At 43.1% G+C, this 21,009-nt stretch overlaps 1 protein-coding gene across 1 annotated transcript in view; it reads right to left on the bottom strand.

Moving 5' to 3' along the window:
- Positions 1 to 21,009, bottom strand: part of LOC147903507 (26S proteasome non-ATPase regulatory subunit 13 homolog A-like) — a 45,626-nt gene that overhangs the window by 9,902 nt on the left and 14,715 nt on the right. The window contains exon 4 of the mRNA XM_087399508.1: positions 17,568 to 17,764. Coding sequence (XP_087255634.1) covers positions 17,568 to 17,764 — 197 coding nt within the window. The remainder of the gene's footprint in view (positions 1 to 17,567; positions 17,765 to 21,009) is intronic.

The following is a 21,009-nucleotide window of genomic DNA, read 5'->3' as shown; positions in this document are numbered from 1 at the left end:
GATGGCACAGTGCGGCCTGTGCAGGTACGGATTCCGTACAGTCGTACGGACTGTACAGACAGCAGGTACAGATTCCATACAATCGTACGGACTGTACGGACACTTTCGTATGTTGATGCAGGTGTAGGAGCGGGTGCAGGAGCGGGAGCTGATGGGCGCAGATCTGGAGCTGAACTGCGCAGATCTGGCGCTCAGATCTGGCAGAGATGGTGCGTAGATCTGGCGCGCAGATCTAGCCTGCAATGGCGTGCTGTGATGGCGGGGCAGAAAGAGGCGGGCAGATCTGAGCAGGAACGATAGCAGCGTGAAGAAGACGAGCAGAAAATGGAGATGGCGACCAGCTGAGCGGAGCAAAAGTCTGAGAAGAGGCGGCTATGGCTACAGCAGACTGAGGAGAGAGAAGAGGAATCTACATGGCTCTGATACCATGTTGGAATATGGAAGCAAGAACTAGAAACTAGAAATGAAATAATAACAAGATTGAAAGACAAGAAATACCTTGAGAAGAGTGTAGACAAGACACAAGCTAGACAGATAGATTGCAATGATGTGACCCATGAATATATGGGCCAAAGTACAAGACATAAAGCAAGAGTGCTTATGGGATAATTGTAGAGGTGCCACATGGCACACACTCAAGACACAAAGACTAGACTAGACTAGACTTAGACAAATGTAGACTAGGAAATAGTACACTTAGTGTGCACTTATCTCCAACAACATTGAAGTCCTCTCTCTCTCTCTCTCTCTCTTCCAAGCTACGCATTTGAGGCAGGCCTTTTGAATGCTTTATGAGCACTGAGAAGTAGAGTTTTGCTTTGGTTTAGGGCTTTCCGATTTTGTCTTCTCATAAAGGTTGAATCATCCAAATCACCTAACTCCTTGCTCTCAGTGATGAGGTAACCATGTAGCTGAGTTACAGTGAAAAGATGCTCTTTGTAAGAGAGCATTATTAAAAAAAACTATACCTGGAACACCCTTGAGAAGAAGATCAACTACCTTTGGATCATGCATTTTCTCACCATGCATTGCTAGTTGATCTATCATGTTTTTGAGCTAATTCAAATGGTTGTCCTGCATGCTAGCATCTTTATAGGTGGTTTGCAATGTCTTCCACGCTTCCCTTGCGTTTTTAGGTTTTGACAACAAGGATAATATTATCCTTGATGCTCAGGTTTATGAGATATAACCATGTTGGCTCTCCTCATCATAACTCCAAATTCTGTCTTGAACGTTTTTCAATCCCATCAATAATACCCACAACTAATTCTGTTTTTGGAGCTGTTTTTTGTACATGTGTCCTGCTGCCAAGAAGTACCTCTAAAAGCTATGATGAGCAGGTGTATCCCATCAATTTCTGACCAGATTTGATTAAGTGTGTCGCTCAAGCGTCTCCAAGGGGTGTACCAAGTTTCATTTCAATTGGATTAGACATCCTAACACCAAGAATTATCTACAAAAGCTACAATGAGCGGGTGTATCCCATCAAATTCTAACCAGATTTGATAAAGTGTGCCGCTCAAGCATCTCCAACGGCTGTACCAAGTTTCATTTCAATTGGATCAAGGTTGACCTGGTTTCTATGCAAACCCCCCTTTCTTCTAATACTAGCAAATTTTCAAAACTTTCACGAATTACCTATCATGATCTCTTCTCATACTCTATCGAATCATATTCATGTTTTGTAGTTTTTTAATTGAATATTTTGGAGGAGAAATGAGCAAAAAGGGGGGAAATCTATGAAACTTTAAATTAGGGTTTTGAGGGTAATTTCTCAAAATCCATTTCCCACTTCAATGGTGAGCTTGACTTAACTGGTTATACTGAGATTTAGCCCTCTTTCAGAAAAGAGAGATCTCACAACACATACTGCCTGACAAGAAATCAATAAACCAATCCAAAGAACAGGAGATAATTGAAAAACACCCTGTAATGGACGGAGACTTGAATGGGGAGACTATTATGGCTGGGGGCATCACTCTTTCAGGTTTGGGATCAATGGCAGAGGAGCAGACTAATCAAAGGGGAATGCCTGAGGATAATAATTCTGCTCTTATTGAGGCTATCAGTCAAGATCATAACAAATCATGTCAAGAGCAATCAATTAAGAATTGTCTGAATCCTATGCTCAAAGTTTTGAGATGAAATCAAGCTTAATAATCAGACAATGGATCTTCACTAACGCCAGAGATGAGCAGGAGCATTGTTTTCTTCGGAATGGTTGGCAAGCTTTGGATTGGGGATCCGGCGGTGTAATGTTAAGAGGTCGTTCGACATGAACGACATCGATAGAAATATGGGGAAGTTTCCATCAGGCAACGTCAACTATGCATAAAGGGTTTGATTACCTTAAGAAAAGTCAAATACATGAAGGGAAGAGATCCATTTAGCCTACTTTTCAAGAGGATTTTGATTCAGATGAGGAACCAGTCCACTACTGAACCTGACGGGTTCATGGCATCCGCCAGGAAGGTTCACCATAAAAGTAGCAGTTCTGAGTCAAAGGTTTAAAAAGTATAAAGGGCTTCCTTCTGATCTTAGGTCAGCTCTCAGATAAGGTCATTCTTTCCAAGTTTAAAACAGAGTCTAGTTCACCCAGTGAGTTAGAGGAGTGGATGAGTAAAAATGGAGGACTATTTCTCATTGTACCCAAAAGAAAATAATGATTTCCTATGCTTTATCTTGAAGACTAATACATAATGGGGGCATCTACAACACAAAGGTATAGTAATTGATACTTTGGATGACATATATTTCAAACTTTGATATCTCCTTTTTCCCTGGATCAATATATTCGACACAACAACGAACAATGAAAATTTATGTTAGACAGTTCTGGAGATTATCTATTTTTATCCATAGTATTGATGACAGAAGTAGTGTGCTCAAGTTTATTCATGGTCTGCACTCTAGTCTTGCCTCACACGTTTCAGTCCAAAGGCCAAGCACTCTCAAGGAGGCCATGCAATTCGCTGACTCTATGAGTCTAAGTACAAGAAGGACATTGGTATTGGTCATTTTGGCACCAAGCCTTTAACCAAGGTCAGCACTTCAAATGACAACAGGCCAGTTGTTTCTTCAATAACCCCTTCTATTCCTGGGTATCCTACTGAGTCTTTGCCAACAATGGAATCTAGAAGTTATTTATGACTATTTGTGCGATGAGAGGGAAAATTTCTTGTGTAGAGGAAGAGGGGTTACTCTGGGACACTCAATCAGTTCTAGACAGTTTTTCTCCAAAGGCTCTACTGGGCTCTAAAGGTGCACAAACTCTTAGGTTGAAGGGCTGTACCCAACAGCAGACCTGCTCATATATTGATAGGTGGCAGCACCCTAAACTTTATCAATTCCAGCTCTATTCAAGTAGTAAGATTACATCCAATAACATTCGAGTATGGTCTTAGAGTTGAGGTGCCTATTCCATCAGTAATCAATGTTAACAGGCCACTCAAATACAACTTTCAAAAGGTTATATTTTCATTGGAGGTTTGTTTTCCCTTCATATAGAACCCATTGGCATGCTTTTGGGTTTGTTAGATAAAGAGAGAGTAGGAGAGTCAGAGAGCTGAACGTAAGTTGCAATAGATGAAGTGAGTAATACAAGAAGAGGGAAAGGTTTTATCTAAGTGACAAAACCTTATCCTTCACTAACCGTAGTTAGTGAACTAACTGTGGTTAGGGAGAAAAACCTCTAAAGAGGAAAAAGTGCCCCTAACCTACTTATTACATTACATTGGTCACTGCTAGAATATAATAATAATTCTAACACCCCCTGCAGTGCCAATGTCATGTACAAGGAAATAATCAATCACCAAAAGGAGATAAGTTCAGGGCACTGTGAAATGCCTCAAACTTTTCACGTCTTTGGTGAAGATGTCTGCAACATTGTCATGTGTTGATACATAGATCATACTGATCTCTCCTGCATGCAACTTCTCTCTGACATAGTGATAGTGAACCTCAATATGCTTCGTGCGAGCATGAAACACAAGATTCTTTGCCACTACTATAGCACTCCGACTATAGACATATACTCCCCCCCTCGATCTGTTCTAAGTGTCTGCACCGTGAGTCCTGTCTCATTCTCAACCATAGCCACAAAGTGTTTGAAATGCATAAACACTTCTGATTTTGCCTTGAGACCATAGACCCAAGTGTAATTGATAAAGTCATCTATGAATGTAACAAAATAGAGATAACCCCCAAAAGCATGTGTCCATGAAACCGCAGACATCACTGTGAATAAGCCGTAATTTTCGTGTAGCTTTCACAACACCATCCTTTTGTAAGGGAAGTCTATGCATTTTGCCAAGAATACAACCTTCACATGCATGAGGAGGAGGCGACTCCAAAGGAGGCAACGCATCAACCATATCATGCCTCTGAAGCGTCATTAAGCTGCCAAGCTCATGTGCCCATACCTGGCATGCCATAACTCTTCATTATGCATCGCAACAGTGGGAGTGTTAACTGATAATGCAAGATGGGATCTTTTTTCATATAGATCAAGCTGAAAAAGACCCCGATACAAAGTGCCAGACACATCAAAGCATAGTCATTCTCTTTGTCTCTGACTGCACACTTGTCATCATCAAAAACAACCTGTAATCCTCCTCTATTGAGTGAGGACACTGAAAGCAAATTCTTCTTTATCCCTGGTACATAGAGAACATCTGAAATTCTGAAATCTGTGCCATCAGTGGATGTGAGAATAATGTCTCCCACTCCACACACTGAATAAGAAGAATTATTCACACAAGTTACCTTCTTCTTGGTGGGTGGAGAATGCAAAGATACAAACACACTCTTCTTGGAAGTGATGTGCTTTGAAGCACCACTGTCAAAATACCAAGTATGAAGTGTCTCATCAACGCTTAAAGAGCATTCATCCTTTGAAGGATCATAACTGCAAGTCAAGCAAGCATATGGGTCATCATCATTAGTGGCTATAATATCAAAACTAATCACTGAAAAATCTGGAGTGCAAGACAAAAAGGCATAGTGCTCTTCAACAAAGTTGGTTGCAACATCTCCTCCATCATGAGAATGTGGAACTGATGCATCTGACACAGCCATACCGGAATCCCTTTTCTTCTCTTTGGCTATGCGCTTCTTGCACTCTCCAATATAATGACCTAGTTTCTTGCAATAATGACAAATGCCCTTCTTTTTCTGCTTATTTGTATCACCCTTTGCCTTATAAGAAGGCTGTCCAGAATCAATTTTATGCTGATGTGTGGGCTGATTGGCATGTGGCTTTTGCTGCCCTTTACCCTTGGGCTTGAACTTGGAGAGCATAGCATGCTCGCCAGCCCGGGTTGCCATATTTCTGCGAGTTTGTTCCTCCTGCAACAGAAGTCCTACCAACTCGTGAAAGGAGAGAGGATTGCTGCCCCTCCTCAATGACAAATTCAGCGAGGTGTGGAAACCGAGATAGGACTCAAGAAGAGGGTTCAAAGTGGTGGTGATCATCTCTGAATTCATCAATATTCAGCAATTGTTCCCTGAGCTCCTGAAGCTTTGTAAGGTGAGAACTCATGGAATCTCCCTCCTCCATATGTGTATGGGAAAGTTCTCGCTTCAGAAAGGAAACCCTGGCATCATTTCATGCTGCAAACATACTCTCTAGTATCTCCCAAGCTGCCATAGATGTCCTGCATGACCAAATATGAGGTATAATGAACCTCTTGACAGAAAGGGAAATTACTGAAAGAGCTTGTGTATCTCTAGAGTCCCATCTTTTCTGCTCTGATGTGGAAGCTCCTGGAGCGGCTGCTCCAACCACCTGTGTTGCATTTGTACCTCTACCCCTGCCTCCAGCTGTAGGAGTGACAGGTGTAGTCGTTGTATCTGGTCTTGCTTCATCTCCATTGACATAATCCCAAAGATGTCTGCCAACCAAAATATTGTGAACCATGAAACTCCACAAGGAGTAGTTGGTGCCATCCAACTTATCCTCCTGTGTGAGAACCCCGAACACCTCATTGGAGTTGTTCTGAGCCATTTATACCAAATAATCTCAAAAAATACAGCAAACTGACCAAGTGAAATCCCTTCCTGGGATATAAAATACACAAGCAAAATTTGCAAAGAAAAAATTGCCCACAGTGACAAATACTGTCACATCCTGTCAAAGGCTCAGAATGCACTTCAATTATCTTGCAAATGCTCCCCAAAACTGCCAAAAAACACTGCGAAATTTGCCAATGTCTGCAATGTCACTCAAAATGAGTCCAAAATTGCCTGCAACAGTCCCAAAATGCTTGTACACTGCCAAATTGCATCAGAATGCCAAAAGCCCCACTTTCTTCAAAGAAATTGCATCCACAAGAGGGCAAATTGCCTGAAATCCCCAAAGATGCAAGAAATTGCAGTGTAAAACTAAAAGCCCCAAATTTTGAGCTGAAATTGAGCCAAATTTCACCCAAATAGTATCTCCTGCAAAAGAACCAAATTCTACTGCCAATGTAAGCAAATGAGCACACCCACAATCCCAAATGCACCTGCTTGAATCCACAGCCAAACAATGGCTCCCTGCAAAATGCACCTATGTGCATACGCAAACAAAAGAGCCCCAAAATGCACTTTGTGTCTGTCACCTGCAAGAGTAACGTGCAAATGGTACAGAGCTGCAACCTCAAAGAAGCACCTCGAAGTTGGGAACAGAAGTGTACAGACAACTGCATGAAGAGCTGTACAGACAACTGTGTACGGATGCCTGTGTACGGACGGCTGATGCACTGTGTACGGATGCGTGTACGAGTTGTACAGATGGCTCTGCTCAACTGTACAAACGACTGACAAAAGTGTCCATACAATTGTACGGATAGCAGAAGCAGGTGGTACGACACAGATATCTATACGGACAGCAAATAGTACCGACGCCTTTTGTACGACTGTACGGCTAATTGTTGTACGGCTTGTATTACTGAATGGTGCACGGTACAGTCAGATGATGCAAGTACGGGCTGCTGCTGTACGGATGTATGGCAAGCTGACGAGCTGCTGTACGGATTCCGTTTAGTCAACTGACAGTGGTACGACTGCACAAAGATGGCGCGTGAATGGTACGGACAACGTACGGGCTAAGTACGTGCAGCACTTTACCTACGTACGGACGCGCTGCTTGCAGTACTAGCAGTACGAGCGTTGTACAAACGGGCAACATTCAAACTGGCGCACAAGGTACAGACAAGCTAACAAGTGCACGCAGGGTACGGACAAGCTGACTGGCAAAAAGCCAGGAGAAGGGTCTTGCTGCTCTGATACCAAATGTTAGATAAAGAGAGAGTAGGAGAGTCAGAGAGCTGAACGTAAGTTGCAATAGATGAAGTGAGTAATACAAGAAGACGGAAAGGTTTTGTCTAAGTGACAAAACCTTATCCTTCACTAACCGTAGTTAGTAAACTAACTGTGGTTAGGGAGAAAAACCTCTAAAGAGGGAAAAGTGCCCCTAACCTACTTATTACATTACATTGGTCATTGCTAGAATATAATAATAATTCTAACAGGGTTGTCAATGGATTTTATGTTCTTCAACTGACCAAAACAAAGGATGGCAATGGACTGGAAGCAGAAGTTACTATAGCAGTATGCTGATGTTTTTGCTGACCTTCCTCAACACCACCTCCCAAGAGGAATATAGAACATCGAAATGTTCTTGAACCAAGGGTCAAAACTGATGAGCAACGCACCTATAGCCTCTCAAGGGCTGAAAAAGATGAGGTGACAAGGCAAATTAAGGAGCTTCTTGACAAAGCATTAGTCAATCTCCTTTTGCTTCACCAGTGTAGCATGCAGAGGCTACTGACCAGAGATCTGACACAAGACATGCAATGGTGTGCAATGCTATTTGCAATCACTGATATGAATGCAAATGTCTGAATACATAATGAGCTCCTTTAGATGCTTACTGAATTTGTTCACCACTGCTGAGTGTGGAGTACCTAGACTTTGTATGGTTGACATTAAGATGTATGCATTTCATTGACTTGTTTGACATTAAGACATGTAGAGAAAATGTGTAGCATTGGTTAATCAGCAATTTGTAGATGACACTGACTTTTAACCCCACACATAGAGCAATTTTGAACATTTGGACACCAAATTTGCTTTGCTTTAATTTTGTAATTGTGTCCTTTTGCATTAAAGGTGCTCTGAGAATTGTGAGAATCTTGAAGAGCATCACTCATGCTGCAAGGCTACTGAGGACAAAATGCTGATGTAAAGGCTATAGGGAATGCTGATGTAGATGCTGAGGATTCTGCTGCCAATGATGAGACTGATGAGGAGCAAATGATAAGGCTTAGGCTGAACTGAAGACCTCGAATATGCTCCTGTCTGTTCCTCCTGATGTAGGCAAAGCTGATGCTGTAGACTGTGGATGTATGCTGAATGATCTGGGGGGACTGAACGCTGAGTTGGATGCTGAGGCTGAAGGCCAGAACTGCATGTGAGAACCCTTGAACTGAATGCTGGAATGAATAGGCTCGTATCTTCTTTTATAGACTTTTAGGGCAGACTAGCTGACTTTGGCCGATTTGGTTGGTCAATTCGTTCAAAAGTCAACATGTTGACTTTTTGACTAAAAAGTCAAGTCTTCTACTGGTGATACGTCTTTTGACACTTTTCCTAGCGAAAAGGTCCTAACCGTGTAGCCAGGCATCACTACTACCTGCGCCCTGCACTGGTCCATGTGACAGCCATTCTTTTTGGTCAAGAAAAAAGACGGTTCCTACAGAATGTGTATTGATTACAGAGACCTTAATAAAATTACTATAAAGAACAGGATAGATGATTTGTTGGATGAATTGAAGGGTGCTAAGTTCTCTACAACTATTGATCTTAGATCTGGCTATCATGAATGGGGATTATACCAGTTCAAGGTGACGCCCTTTGGCCTCACCAACATTCCAAGCACTGATGGATACGATCTTACAGCCTGACCTCCATAAATTACTCTGGTATTCTTTGATGATATACTTATATACAGCACATAAAGAGAGGAACACTTGTTGCACATGAAACAGATTTTAGAACTATTAAGCACACACCAACTCTTTACCAAGGCAAGCTGTTACGCTCTAGCCGAGGTAGCATGACCTCGGAAGAATCAGTCGACATTTCCCTTAAAGGATCTATCATTGTAATATATTTGTTTGTGCTTCATGTAAATGATCGGGAGGGAATTAATGTCAAGGTCCTAGGTGAGGGCTGATAGCACCAGACTAGGTAGATCTAAGGCCAAGGGCCTAATACAAGGGTTGTGCCTAGGGGCAAAGAATTTAATGCATCCCAAGAGAGGGGTGAAATGTTGCATTAGGATGGCCCTATATGGATGACATGTGGCATCTAGATCTATCTAGGGAACTGGGGCTTGTTGAGGCTAGAGAGAGAAGAGAAGAAAATTATTCACGTATGATTTCGAACGGAATATCTCTGTCTGCTCGTCAGCCTCAGCAAGATTTGGCTAGGAGGTTATTCATGGTGCTGCTCCCGTGATCTGCAGTAGAAATTAGATAAGAGTGCTTTACATTTGGTATCAGAGCACAAGGCTACGAAGTGGAGGGGACTGCACGACGATGACGAACGGGCAGCGTGAGCTCGAGGTGCAGGCCTGGACAGCCCTGGTGGCTGACGACGAATAGGCAAGGAATTTGGTCCTTCACGTGATCGACAACAGGCTTGGAGCGTAGCTGGAAGGATAGAGCTGGATCGTCGACAGACCTGAGCGCCAAATCGATGGGCTGACTGTGTTGGTGCTACGTGGTGACGACGAACGACTGGCCTATGCATCGATTGGCGCTGGCCTACGCAAGCTTGTCGTAGAGCGTAGGAGCGGGACACGCGGGCGTCTAAGCTGTTGCTGGAGCGGAGGGTTCCTGTAAGGCCCTTCGACGTTGATAGTTTGTGGCTGACGCAAATCAATGGAAAGCCCAAGGGAAGGTGCTGGAACGGATAACAGCAGCTCGTGAGCGGGGAGATCATTTGGCACGTAAGCTGTGATTTGGAACGCAGAGGTGGCGCAGAGCAAGCTGGCTAGCCCGTGATTTGCTGCTTTGGCACACGTGTGCTCAGAGATCTCCAACGCCAAGCAACCTGCTCGTAAGCAATGACTGGGGCGACGATCCATCGACACTCTGGGACGCAGATTGGGCGCAGAAGCGCAGGGCTTGAACAGGGTAGGCAAGTATAAAAGGCCGCGCAAACACTCCTCAGTGTCGAGGGAGATCCAAGGCTGTGACTGCGGACTGTTGGCGGGATTTACAGGGAACCAAGAAGTGGTGAAATCGTTGATGACCAGGGAGCTTTCTTTGACCTCCATTAGTTTCGTGTTGTTGTTTTTTTTTCTTCTCGATTTAGTCGGGTGGTGCTCTACTTTCATAGACAGGATCTCGTGAATGATCAGCCTGCATGAGGCTTTAATGTTGTAGTAGGGACAGATTATGCCTGTGCATATGCCTGTGTGCTTCAGTCAGAGTCAGCTTGCAGGAATTTCCCTAGTATAGGGAAAAGCGCCATCTGAGATATATGCATGTATTAGAAGCTTGATCAGTGTGAATGTGGGATTGCAAGAATTCCCTAGTATAGGGAATTGTGTCAAAGTGTTAGTACACTGAATTGTGTCAGCTTGTAAATACAGCTTTCTAGTGGTGTTTTAAAAAAAAAAACAAAAAACAAAAAACAAATCAAAACAAAACAAACCAAAACACCCATTGAACAGAATGGAAGCAGAAGAATAAGCTTCCAGGAGGGACCCTGGTGAATCAGGAGTCCGGCCGACCCAGCAGGTGTCGCGCCCAGTAGCTCACACTTTATCTGGCAGGATTGCATTGCTGGAGGATGCCTTGCAACAGTTGTTAGCGCAGCAATTACAGGCCAATGCAGGGCAAGTCCGAACTTAGGAGAGCGATACATAGTATGTCTGCCAGACCTTCTCGAGAGGAGAAGGGAAAGGCTCCAATGGAACCGGAGTCTAGTGTCCATACGGTCGAGCCTGGGAAGGCTAAAGTGCCAAATATTGCCAATTACAGACTGGAAAAGTATTCTGGTCGGATGAACGACCGTAGCTCCGATGTCATTGAGACCTGGTTACACAAATGGGACGAGGCATTCGCCATTTGTGAAATCAGAAATGACATTAAGAAGATCCGTGAGGCCACCCACATGTTTAGTGAGGCAGCGAATCGGTGATGGATTAAACAACAAAAAGATGGTATAGCATCCACTACATGGGAGGGGTTTAAAAGAGAGTTCAGGGAGCACTTCTTACCTCCTGACGAAGCATCCCGAGCTTGGGATCAATATGGAACCTTCGTCAGAGAAATTTATCAGTGGCAGAGTACACTGATAAGTTTCGAGAGAGTGTAATTGACGAACCCTTGCCTCAATCAATCCAAGTGAAAGATTTCATATTTGGATTGAATGATCGAATAAAAATGGAAGTTCGGGCTAAGTACGCGAACACGCTAGATGATGCAATAGCTATAGCCCTGAACTATGAAGATGCCAAGGGCAGCAAGCCAAGTGGGTTTGCACAGGTCGGAACCCAATATGGGTATCCGAAGAAATCTGGGTTTAAGAAGAAATGGACTAGTAGAGGGAGTGGTTCTCAGCCGAGTGGTCAAGCCAAGCAGGCGAAACCGGATGAAACTCCTAAACCAAGTACCACTATTGGAGTGAAGAGGAAAGTAACCCCAATGGCAGCCCGGGCTTGGTCTAAGTCTCCCTTGAACCCAGAACAAAGGGAAAAAGCGAGGAGAGAAGGCTTATGTTTTGGTTGCCTTCAGGCTCATCAGTGGAAGGATTGTTCACGTAACAAAGATCGTCGGATGGCTGAGATGGTGATCTCAGAGTGCGACGTGGAGATGGAGGGAAGTCCCAGAGCGGAAGAGATGCAGATTCAGCTAGCGGGATCTTCTCAGAGGTTAGTACCTTGTTTGTTATGTGTGTCTGTTGCTAAGCTAGTGACGAGTGCACCTGATAACATCCTATCTAAGCCCACAGCAACGAGGTATACATCCTTTAATGATACGGAGTTAATTAAAATGAAAGAACAAGTGGTCAATCATGATGTCATTGTGTTGTTTGACTCGGCGTCAACTCACAATGTGATTAACTCCAGGCTCGTGAAGAGGCTGAAATTAAAGACAAGTCCATCTGACTATGCGTATACAGTCAGGATGGCAGATGGAAGTTCAACTGAAGTATGGGACCAAAGGGTTACCTAGTTGGAGCTTCGGATTCAGGACTATGCTGAGAAGCTTGATTTTGAAATGACCAAGCTTGCTCATGCAGATATAGCCCTGGGTATGGCGTGGCATTCTAGGAAGAATCCAGCCATTGATTGAAAAAAGCATGTATATCAATTCAAGATAAATGATGTGCTTTATGTCTTGCGAGGTGAAAAAGATATACCTCAGGGACCGTTGGTTTCCGTGATGGAAATCCGAAAAGCTCAGGAAGAGTTTTTATTCCTTTGCACAGCATCGGTAGAGCCGGTTGATGATTCTTCGGCTAGCACTGATGTTGCACAAAGTGGTGAGATGGCCAAGCTGGCTAATCTTATAATAGAGGAGTTCTCTGAATGTTTTAGGGATGAACTACCTTATGGGTTACCTCCAGAGCGGAAAGTTCAACATAAGATTGAACTGATCCCGGGGACAGAACCTGTAAATAGACCTTCCTACAGAATGAGTTTTACTGAAGAGGCGGAGGTGCGTAGACAACTGGAAGAATACCTCAAGTTGGGGCAGATTCAATCAAGTTTCTCACCTTTTGCTTCGCCAGTGATATTAAAGAAGAAAAAGGATGATACGTTTCGCCTCTGTATAGATTACAGAGCATTGAATAATATCACTGTTAAGCACACGTATCCGATGGCTCGGATTGATGATTTGCTAAATGCATTACATGGAGCCGTGATTTTCAGCAAGATAGATCTTAAGTGTGGCTACCATCAAATCCGGATTAGAGCTAAGGATGTGCATAAAACCGCTTTCAGAAGCAGGTTTGGTCATTATGAATTTTTGGTAATGCCCTTCGGACTTACCAATGCTCCAGCGACATTCGTCATGCTTATGAACGATTTACTACGTCCGTATATCGGAAAGTTCGTAGTACATTTTATTGACGATATCCTGATATTCAGTAAAAGTATTACTGAGCATCGTGAACACTTAAGAGTAGTGTTCAGCACTTTGAGGAAAGCCAGTCTTTATGTAAATCTTTATGTAAATAAAAAGAAAACTATACTGTATATGGTTAGGCTTGAATATTTAGGATTCATAATTACTCCACAGGGGGTAGAAATGGATCCGAAGAAAGTGGCTGCGATACTAACTTGGCCAATCCCTCAGAGTCTGACCACGTTGCGATCATTCTTGGGATTTGTCCAGAATTATAGAAGGCATATCAAAGGATATTCCGGAATAGTATCGCCATTGACTGATCTGACCTCAGATAAAGTACCTTTTATTTGGGGACAGAATCAACAAGAAAGTTTTAATACCATAAAACAAGCTGTGGTCTCAAGACCGGTGTTAAAAATAGTTGATCCCCAGAGTTTTATGTGGATGTGGATCATGATACTCTGAAACATTTTTGTAAACAGCCCGACTTAAGGGGCCGCCAAGCTAGGTGGGCAGAGCTCATGCAGGAGTTTAATTTAACGATTCGGTACCGAAGAGGAAAAGATAATAAGGTGGCTGATGCATTGTCCCGCATTATGGGAATCCGTATATCAGTTGCGGAGAGTGTTCCCAGACTTTATCATCGAGGACGCTGATGTCTGAAGAGGGAAGGAATGTTACGCTCTAGCCGAGGTAGCATGACCTCGGAAGAATCAGTCGACATTTCCCTTAAAGGATCTATCATTGTAATATATTTGTTTGCGCTTCATGTAAATGATCGGGAGGGAATTAATGTCAAGGTCCTAGGTGAGGGCTGATAGCACCAGATTGGGTAGATCTAAGGCCAAGGGCCTAATGCAAGGGTTGTGCCTAGGGGCAAAGAATTTAATGCACCCCAAGAGAGGGGTGAAATGTTGCATTAGGAAGGCCCTATATGGATGACATGTGGCATCTAGATCTATCTAGGGAATTGGGGCTTGTTGAGGCTAGAGAGAGAAGAGAAGAAAATTATTCACGTATGATTTCGAACGGAATATCTCTGTCTGCTCGTCAGCCTCAGCAAGATTTGGCTGGGAGGTTATTCATGGTGCTGCTCCCGTGATCTGCAGTAGAAATTAGATAAGAGTGCTTTACACAAGCAAATGTACATTCATGGTGAGTGAGGTGGAGTATCTTGGTCATATTAAAACAACAATGGAATTAAAGTGGACCCAGTCCGCAGTAAGGTCAAATGTGTAAGGAAATGGCCACGACCTTAAAATATCACTCACTTAAAGGGTTTTCTTGGGCTTACCTCTTTCTACAAGAGATTTATCGAGCATTATGCTCACAGCACCTCTTACTGAGCAGCTTTAAAAAGAGGTCTTTTCTGGATCGAATCTGCAGAAAAGAGTTCCCAAGACTTAAAGGATGCCTTGACATCAGCTCCTATTTCTTGTGTGCTCAGGTTTTTACCATAGAAGCTGATGCAAGTGGTAGAGGGATAGGAGCTGTGTTAAAACAAGAGCATGGTGTGATAGCTTATGAAAGTCACAAGCTAGATAATGAAGAGCTGAGTTACCATATATATGACCAAGAAATGTTAGCTATCCTACATGCAATCAAGAAGTGTGCATCACTACATTTATGGATAATGGGGGTCATAGTCAAAACAGATCATAGACATGTCAATACTTCCTCTTTACCTCCTAAACAGAAAAGGTGGCTAGCCATTGTGGAAAACTATGATTTTGACATTTGAATATAGAGTGGGAAAGGAGAATATAGTGGCTGATTCAATTTCCAGAATGTGGGCTCCCAGAATGTGTGCTTCTACCTTATCATCTATATCAGAGATTTAGATCATAGAATTCAAGAGGAGTATTTGTTGAATACTCAAGCTGCCACACTATTTCAGGACTTGACTGTCTTAACCATCAATGAACTGATATGGTACCAAGACAGAATTTATCTTGCTGAAAACTCAGGTTTCAAGTTGTTGGTACTGCAGGAGTTGCATTCTTCACCTTTGATAGGGCTATTCAAGACCTACGACAGGGTCAAACAAAGTTTTTACTGGAAGGGACTACAGAAGGATGTTTGCACCTGTGTGCAGAGTTTAAAGCCTTGTTGGCAAAACAGAGAACTGAATCTATTCCAGAAGGGAAATGGACTCGTATATCTATGAATTCAATTACCGGGTTGGCTGTTACTGCTAAAAGCAGGAATAGCATATATGTTGTTGTTGATAGGCTTACAAAAGCTGCTCAAAACCAATATTCATCTGCAATGATTGCATCACAATACACGAACATATCTTCAAATTGCATGGACCGCCACAAAGAATGTTAGCGATCGTCAAGCCAATTTTAAGGGACATTTTTTGCAACAATTGTTGGAAGCTATGGGTGCACTACTCACTCTAGCACCGCTGACCACCCTCAGACAAATGACCAGACTGAGAGATTGAATAGATGGTTGAGGAGACCTCGGACAATTCTGTTTTGACACTCAAACATACTTAGCTGAATTCTGTTATAATAAGTACAGAGCATACATCTATTTGACTTGAGTCCATTTGAAGCTATGCGTGGTTGAAAAGTACTTGTTCCCTCTACAATTGTTAGTAAAGCATTGACTAAAGAACAAGTTAGTGATAACATGAATGCTCTATTACAGCAATGCAAAGACAACATGGCAAAAGCTCAAGCCCGCATCAACGTGTATGCAGATCAGAGGAGGGAGATTATGTATTCCTCAGGCTTACAAATGTTCTTATGCTTCATTAAAACGGAATACTAATACTAAACTTGCCCACAGGTACTATGGTCCTTATAAAGTGTCGAGGAAAATTTGAGATGTAGGCTATCAGTTGGAACTCCCCTCCTCTTCGAGAATCCACAATGTCTTTCATTATTCCCTTTTCAGAAGTCTGTGGGACATATAATACTGGTCCTTGAGGAATTGCCTCCCATGGATGAGGAAGGCATATTCAGTACATTCCAGAAAGAATTATGGGGTTCAAGGACAATGTACTCAGAAACAAGACATATGTGGAGTTCTACATCAAGTGGAAGGGTATTCCTAACAATGAATTTTCTTGGCAGCCATCAATTATTGTGGAGCAATACCCTACTTGCTCAGCTGATGCAGTGATTAGGGAGGCCAATGCATCTTCATTTCTGCTTGGAGATGAACCAATCTTATCTTTTCCTGATGCTGGCTTCTCCAGGAAAGTACTATAGCAGCATTGATGATATTTGATTATATGTTCCACCTATTTCTGTGATGAGGACAAATTTTATCATGGGTGGGCATAACTGTAACAAAGGCTAGTTATTTAATTTGCTATAGCTAGTATCCTTTAGCTTTGTTGGGAATGCCATGTGGCACATTGGGATTGGTCCCATATACAGTAGTGTGTTTAATAGCAAGCTGCCCTGTGTCAACCATTGTAATGGCATAATCCCATATACATAGTCCTAACTCTACAGCCAGTGATAAAAGGCTGATAGAGTGCCATCAGAATGATTGGACTAGTGACAAAATAAGAAGGAAGCACATGAATTGCTTCCTTCTTATTGTATATACAATTTATAAATGAATACGCATTTAATACTGCTATGTCTCATGCTCAAGATAAAACAAGGAGTTTCCTTTCTGTCCACGTGCAGCCCATCATGCTACTGTTGTGAGTCTAGCCCATGAACATTCTTTTCCCAGTACATTTAATTAACAGTTTGCCGAGTTTTGCACTCGTTGGTTTCCTTTGGGTATTTCTACTCTAGCTCTAAAGATTGCCTAGCCTAAGCTCCTGCTAAACTAGTCTTCACTAAGCTAGAGTCAGGACTGCCTCTGCTTCAGCTCACGTCAAAGAAAGCTGAGCACGGACAAACTATTGAAAGTTCAGATCATGATCCAAAAAACATTGGCAAAAACTTCACCACTTAAAGGTATCACGCTTAAAAGGAATCTTGAAAGACAAACTCATAAATGTGTGATCTTAGTCATAGGCATAGGATTTGAGAATATGCATACATAAGCAATATTGTAAGGCTGGCAGAGAAACTGGGTGGGAGAAAGTACAATGATACTTTTTAAGCCATCACTAATAAGCAATGAAAGCCCCATCTTAATTCACAAACTCGATGCCTTCATTACATTAGATCCAGCCACAAACCTTCCAGCAACACATTCCTTCACGCCACTGTGAAGCAAATCACTACTCAGACATTTGAAGTCCATCAAGTGCCAAAACACCATCATTGCCCATTACTTGTCAATAAGGAGGAAATAGCAAAGCTGATGAAATGCTCTTGAGAGATGCATTCTAACATTGGAAGAACAAAACAAAAAAAGAAGGAGGGGCCGACACCAGTTCATTGCCCAGCTATCCACCTGACCTACTACCAACAGGAAACAAAATCTATGTAAACCTAGCCAAACTTTGTAGATTACCTGAAAATGATCTCCATCAAGCAGAGTATGTTCACTTTTTCCAGCAATTTTTTTTCATTATCCACAAGAGCCGGCTGAGCAGCAAGGTCGGTTTTGTATCTCCAACACAGCTCCTGATATTTAGCTAGATCGCCTGTGTTAAAAGCTTGTAAGATGTGATAGAGCCATTCAACACTAGACCCCAGAAGGCTCTTCACCTGCCAAGTATAATCATTATCAGTATCAAAGCACGCCTAAAATATGAATCATATCAGCACAAGGAAAGAAATGGCTGCTTTAACTGCATAGAGTGGAATTCGCTTCAAGTATTTATTTGCAAAGAAGCACAGGAAAAGTTTGAAGCAGGAAGCTGTTGAATGGACCAAGAAAACGGAAAGAAGACCATTATACCAACTCCTGATTCACCCTCATTTTATGATTTTACTAGAATGCATTCACAGCAAATTCAAGGGAAGCTTGCTAATGGTATAGGTATCACAATATTACCACAAGCTTGCAAGCCAGCCTGAGTAAGATGCTAAATAAATGAAGCACAAGAAAAAGCCTTGTGAATTCTATGTAAATGGACCCATATACCTAGATGAATCCAAGAACATTCCCAAACTCATCCTCTAAAAACACAACATAGTGCAGTTTGAATCTCATGATAGTCACTCATAAAGTTGAAAACCATAAACTCCATCAGGCATAGCAGGGACTAGCTACTATGACATCCCCACTGACGTCATCAGCGCCCAACAGTGGGTGTAGACCATAGTATAAGCTACCTCAGTGTTGAGGTGTTCTTCACTTGGTTCAGGTGTCAGATCAAGGGGCTTTTGCCCAGATTTTGTTTGATAGCACTTGGGTTACCGACAAAGATCTTCAGATGCATTTTATCCCCTTGGCAGAAGGGTGATTGCTTGGGATTTATCCCATTTTCTGTTGCAGGTTTTGTGACAGGCTGAAGTGTCATTTTTTTTTTGGGTGTTTGCCAAGTGGTTTATGCATATCAACTCAGTGCAATACCTCATCTGAGGTGGGAGAAGTGATCACTACAGCCAGTACAGCAGTGTTTACAGCAGTGTTTTGTGTTTTGTCAGCCAATGATGCACTGTTAAAGCACTTGTGGAGCAGCTGCAGCATTCTGAAATTACTGTTTATGCCTATTTGAGCACGGTACAGTGTGTCAGAAGGTACAGTATTTGCAGGGACATTTACTGTTTTGCTGCAGATTTTCCTGACAGTAAAAAACAGCACTATTGTGAGTGCTCCTGACTCTTTATAGAGCAGGTTTTTTCTGAGAAATCAGAATTTTATTCAGTCTTGCTGGACTACAGGTACTTTCCTTATCTGATATGGCATCAGGGGGAAGTGATTCTTCAATTCTGAACATAAAGAAACTGGAAGGAGCACACAATTATGCATTATGGGCAGTACAGTGCTTGAATGTACTTCTGTTAAAGAAGATTTCTAAGCCCATAAGGGTGAAGGGTGTCAAGCCATCTGACATGGCAACTGATGACTGGGAAGAGCTTGATTTGTCCGCAAGGGCAGCTATCATGCTCACTATTTCTGACACTCTTGTGTTCAATGTTCAGGCTGAAAAGACCTCTTATGGTCTATGGCAAAGGCTAGAAGAATTGTATGCCCAAAAGAGCTCAGCCAGTAAGGTTTATTGGTTGAAGAAGCTGGTTGATCTTCGCATGAAGGAAGGTACAGCTATGACCTCACACTTGAGTGAGTTCAATGCCATCTTTACACAGCTGATTGCACAGGGATTGAACCTTGATGAGGAGTTCAAGGCTACTTTCTTGCTGTGTACCCTCCCTGAGAGTTGGGACACTTTCAAGACCACCCTGTCAAATTCGAATGTCACTCTTATTTATGCTGATGTAGAGAGCTCTCTCCTTATGGAGGAGATGAGCAGGAAGAATAATGCGAGCAGCAAGTCTTCAAATACCTTGCAGGTACAGGATAGAGGCAGGACTCAGTAGAAGGGGAGATCTGCTAGTAAGTCCAAATCCCGCAGTCAGTCCCGTGGCAAAAAGGATATTGAATGCTTTTATTGTGGCAAGAAGGGACATGTAAAGTCTAAGTGCTTCAAGTTCATACGGGATCAGAAAGCCAAGAAGGCTGAAACAAAGGATTCAGGCAATGGAAGCAAAGGCAAAGGCAAGGCCAAGGCAGATGACTTGGATGCAGTGAATGTTGCAGCAGAGGACAGTGACAGTGACATACATGATGTTTTATGCTCTTCTGCTGTAATAGCACATGCTTTGGTTATTGATGGCCATGACATGCACACCTGGCTCTTGGACTCACGTGCTTCTTTTCATGTTACTCCTCATAGGGAGTGGTTTACTTCCTACACAGGTACTTATGGAGTTGTTCATCTTGGGAACAACTATGCATGTCAGATTGCAGGGATTGGCAGTATACAGATAGTATTCCCTAATGGACGCATATTTATGCTTGATGGTGTCCGTCATGTGCCGCAAATCAAGAAAAATCTGAGTAGCACTGGCTTATTGGATGACAGTGGTTACCACACCACATTTGGGGATTCCCACCCCGCTCAACCTCTACCTGGCCAGCAAGTCAGACAGCGCCGTACGGACGTACGTCGTCCGTACATCCGTACGGACGGGCATCGAGCAGCGACGGCATTGCATCGCGGGCGCGGGCGCGAGCACGGATCAGCGAGCGGGCGCAGGCATCGAGCAGGGCACGGGCACTGGCGCAGGCGCGGGCATAGAGCTGGGCGCGGGCTGTATAGCAGCTGTTAGCTGCAGCAGGGCGGCGCCGCGTCACGCCAGCAGCTGCTAGCTGTTAAGCTCTCGGGCGTCGCACAGGCTACAGGTACACGACCGTACGGCAGTCCGTACGACGGGCGTCCGTGCAGTACGGACGAAGCCGCCGTACCTGCAAGGAGATGCATCAAGGGAAGAACTTCCGAAATTTTTTTTTTCTTCTTTCCCTCTTCTGGGATTCCGTACACTGCGAAGGTACATCAAGTACAGCAGGCAGTTTTTTTTTGTGGGAAGAAAAGAAGGAGAAAGAGCTCTCTGCTCTTGATTCAGGATCATCTTTCAGTTCACAGAACTGTGTTTTCTTGAAAGTACAGCAAGTACTTTCATTTACCTCGTGCTTGAGGAGAAGAGAACCACAGTGTGTGGTTGATTGCACAGTTATCTGTTTTTCGTGAAGGAAATGCCTTGATTTTGCAGAGGACTTTTATGCTTTTACTGGGCTTGAATCTCAGTTTCCGGGTGAGTAGATCATAGGGCTTTTGCCTGGCAGTTGATGCTTTGTATGCCTTGAGGTAGTGTGGTGCCAGAGAGCACACATTTGCCTCGATTTCCGCAGTGTCGAGGTGACATTTTCTTGCAGGTCACATTTCTTGTGCAACACTCAGAGAACCTCAGTTGAGCCACGCTTGGCCAGGGCGCATCGAGTTTAC

Source organism: Dipteris shenzhenensis, chromosome 3 (assembly GCF_047967505.1).
Source record: "Dipteris shenzhenensis isolate YYH24624 ecotype China chromosome 3, Dip_SZ_1.0, whole genome shotgun sequence".
In the NCBI taxonomy this organism is placed as follows: domain Eukaryota; kingdom Viridiplantae; phylum Streptophyta; class Polypodiopsida; order Gleicheniales; family Dipteridaceae; genus Dipteris; species Dipteris shenzhenensis.
The sequence above is the reverse complement of the archived record's forward strand: the minus strand, read 5'-3'. Positions and strand labels throughout refer to the sequence as shown.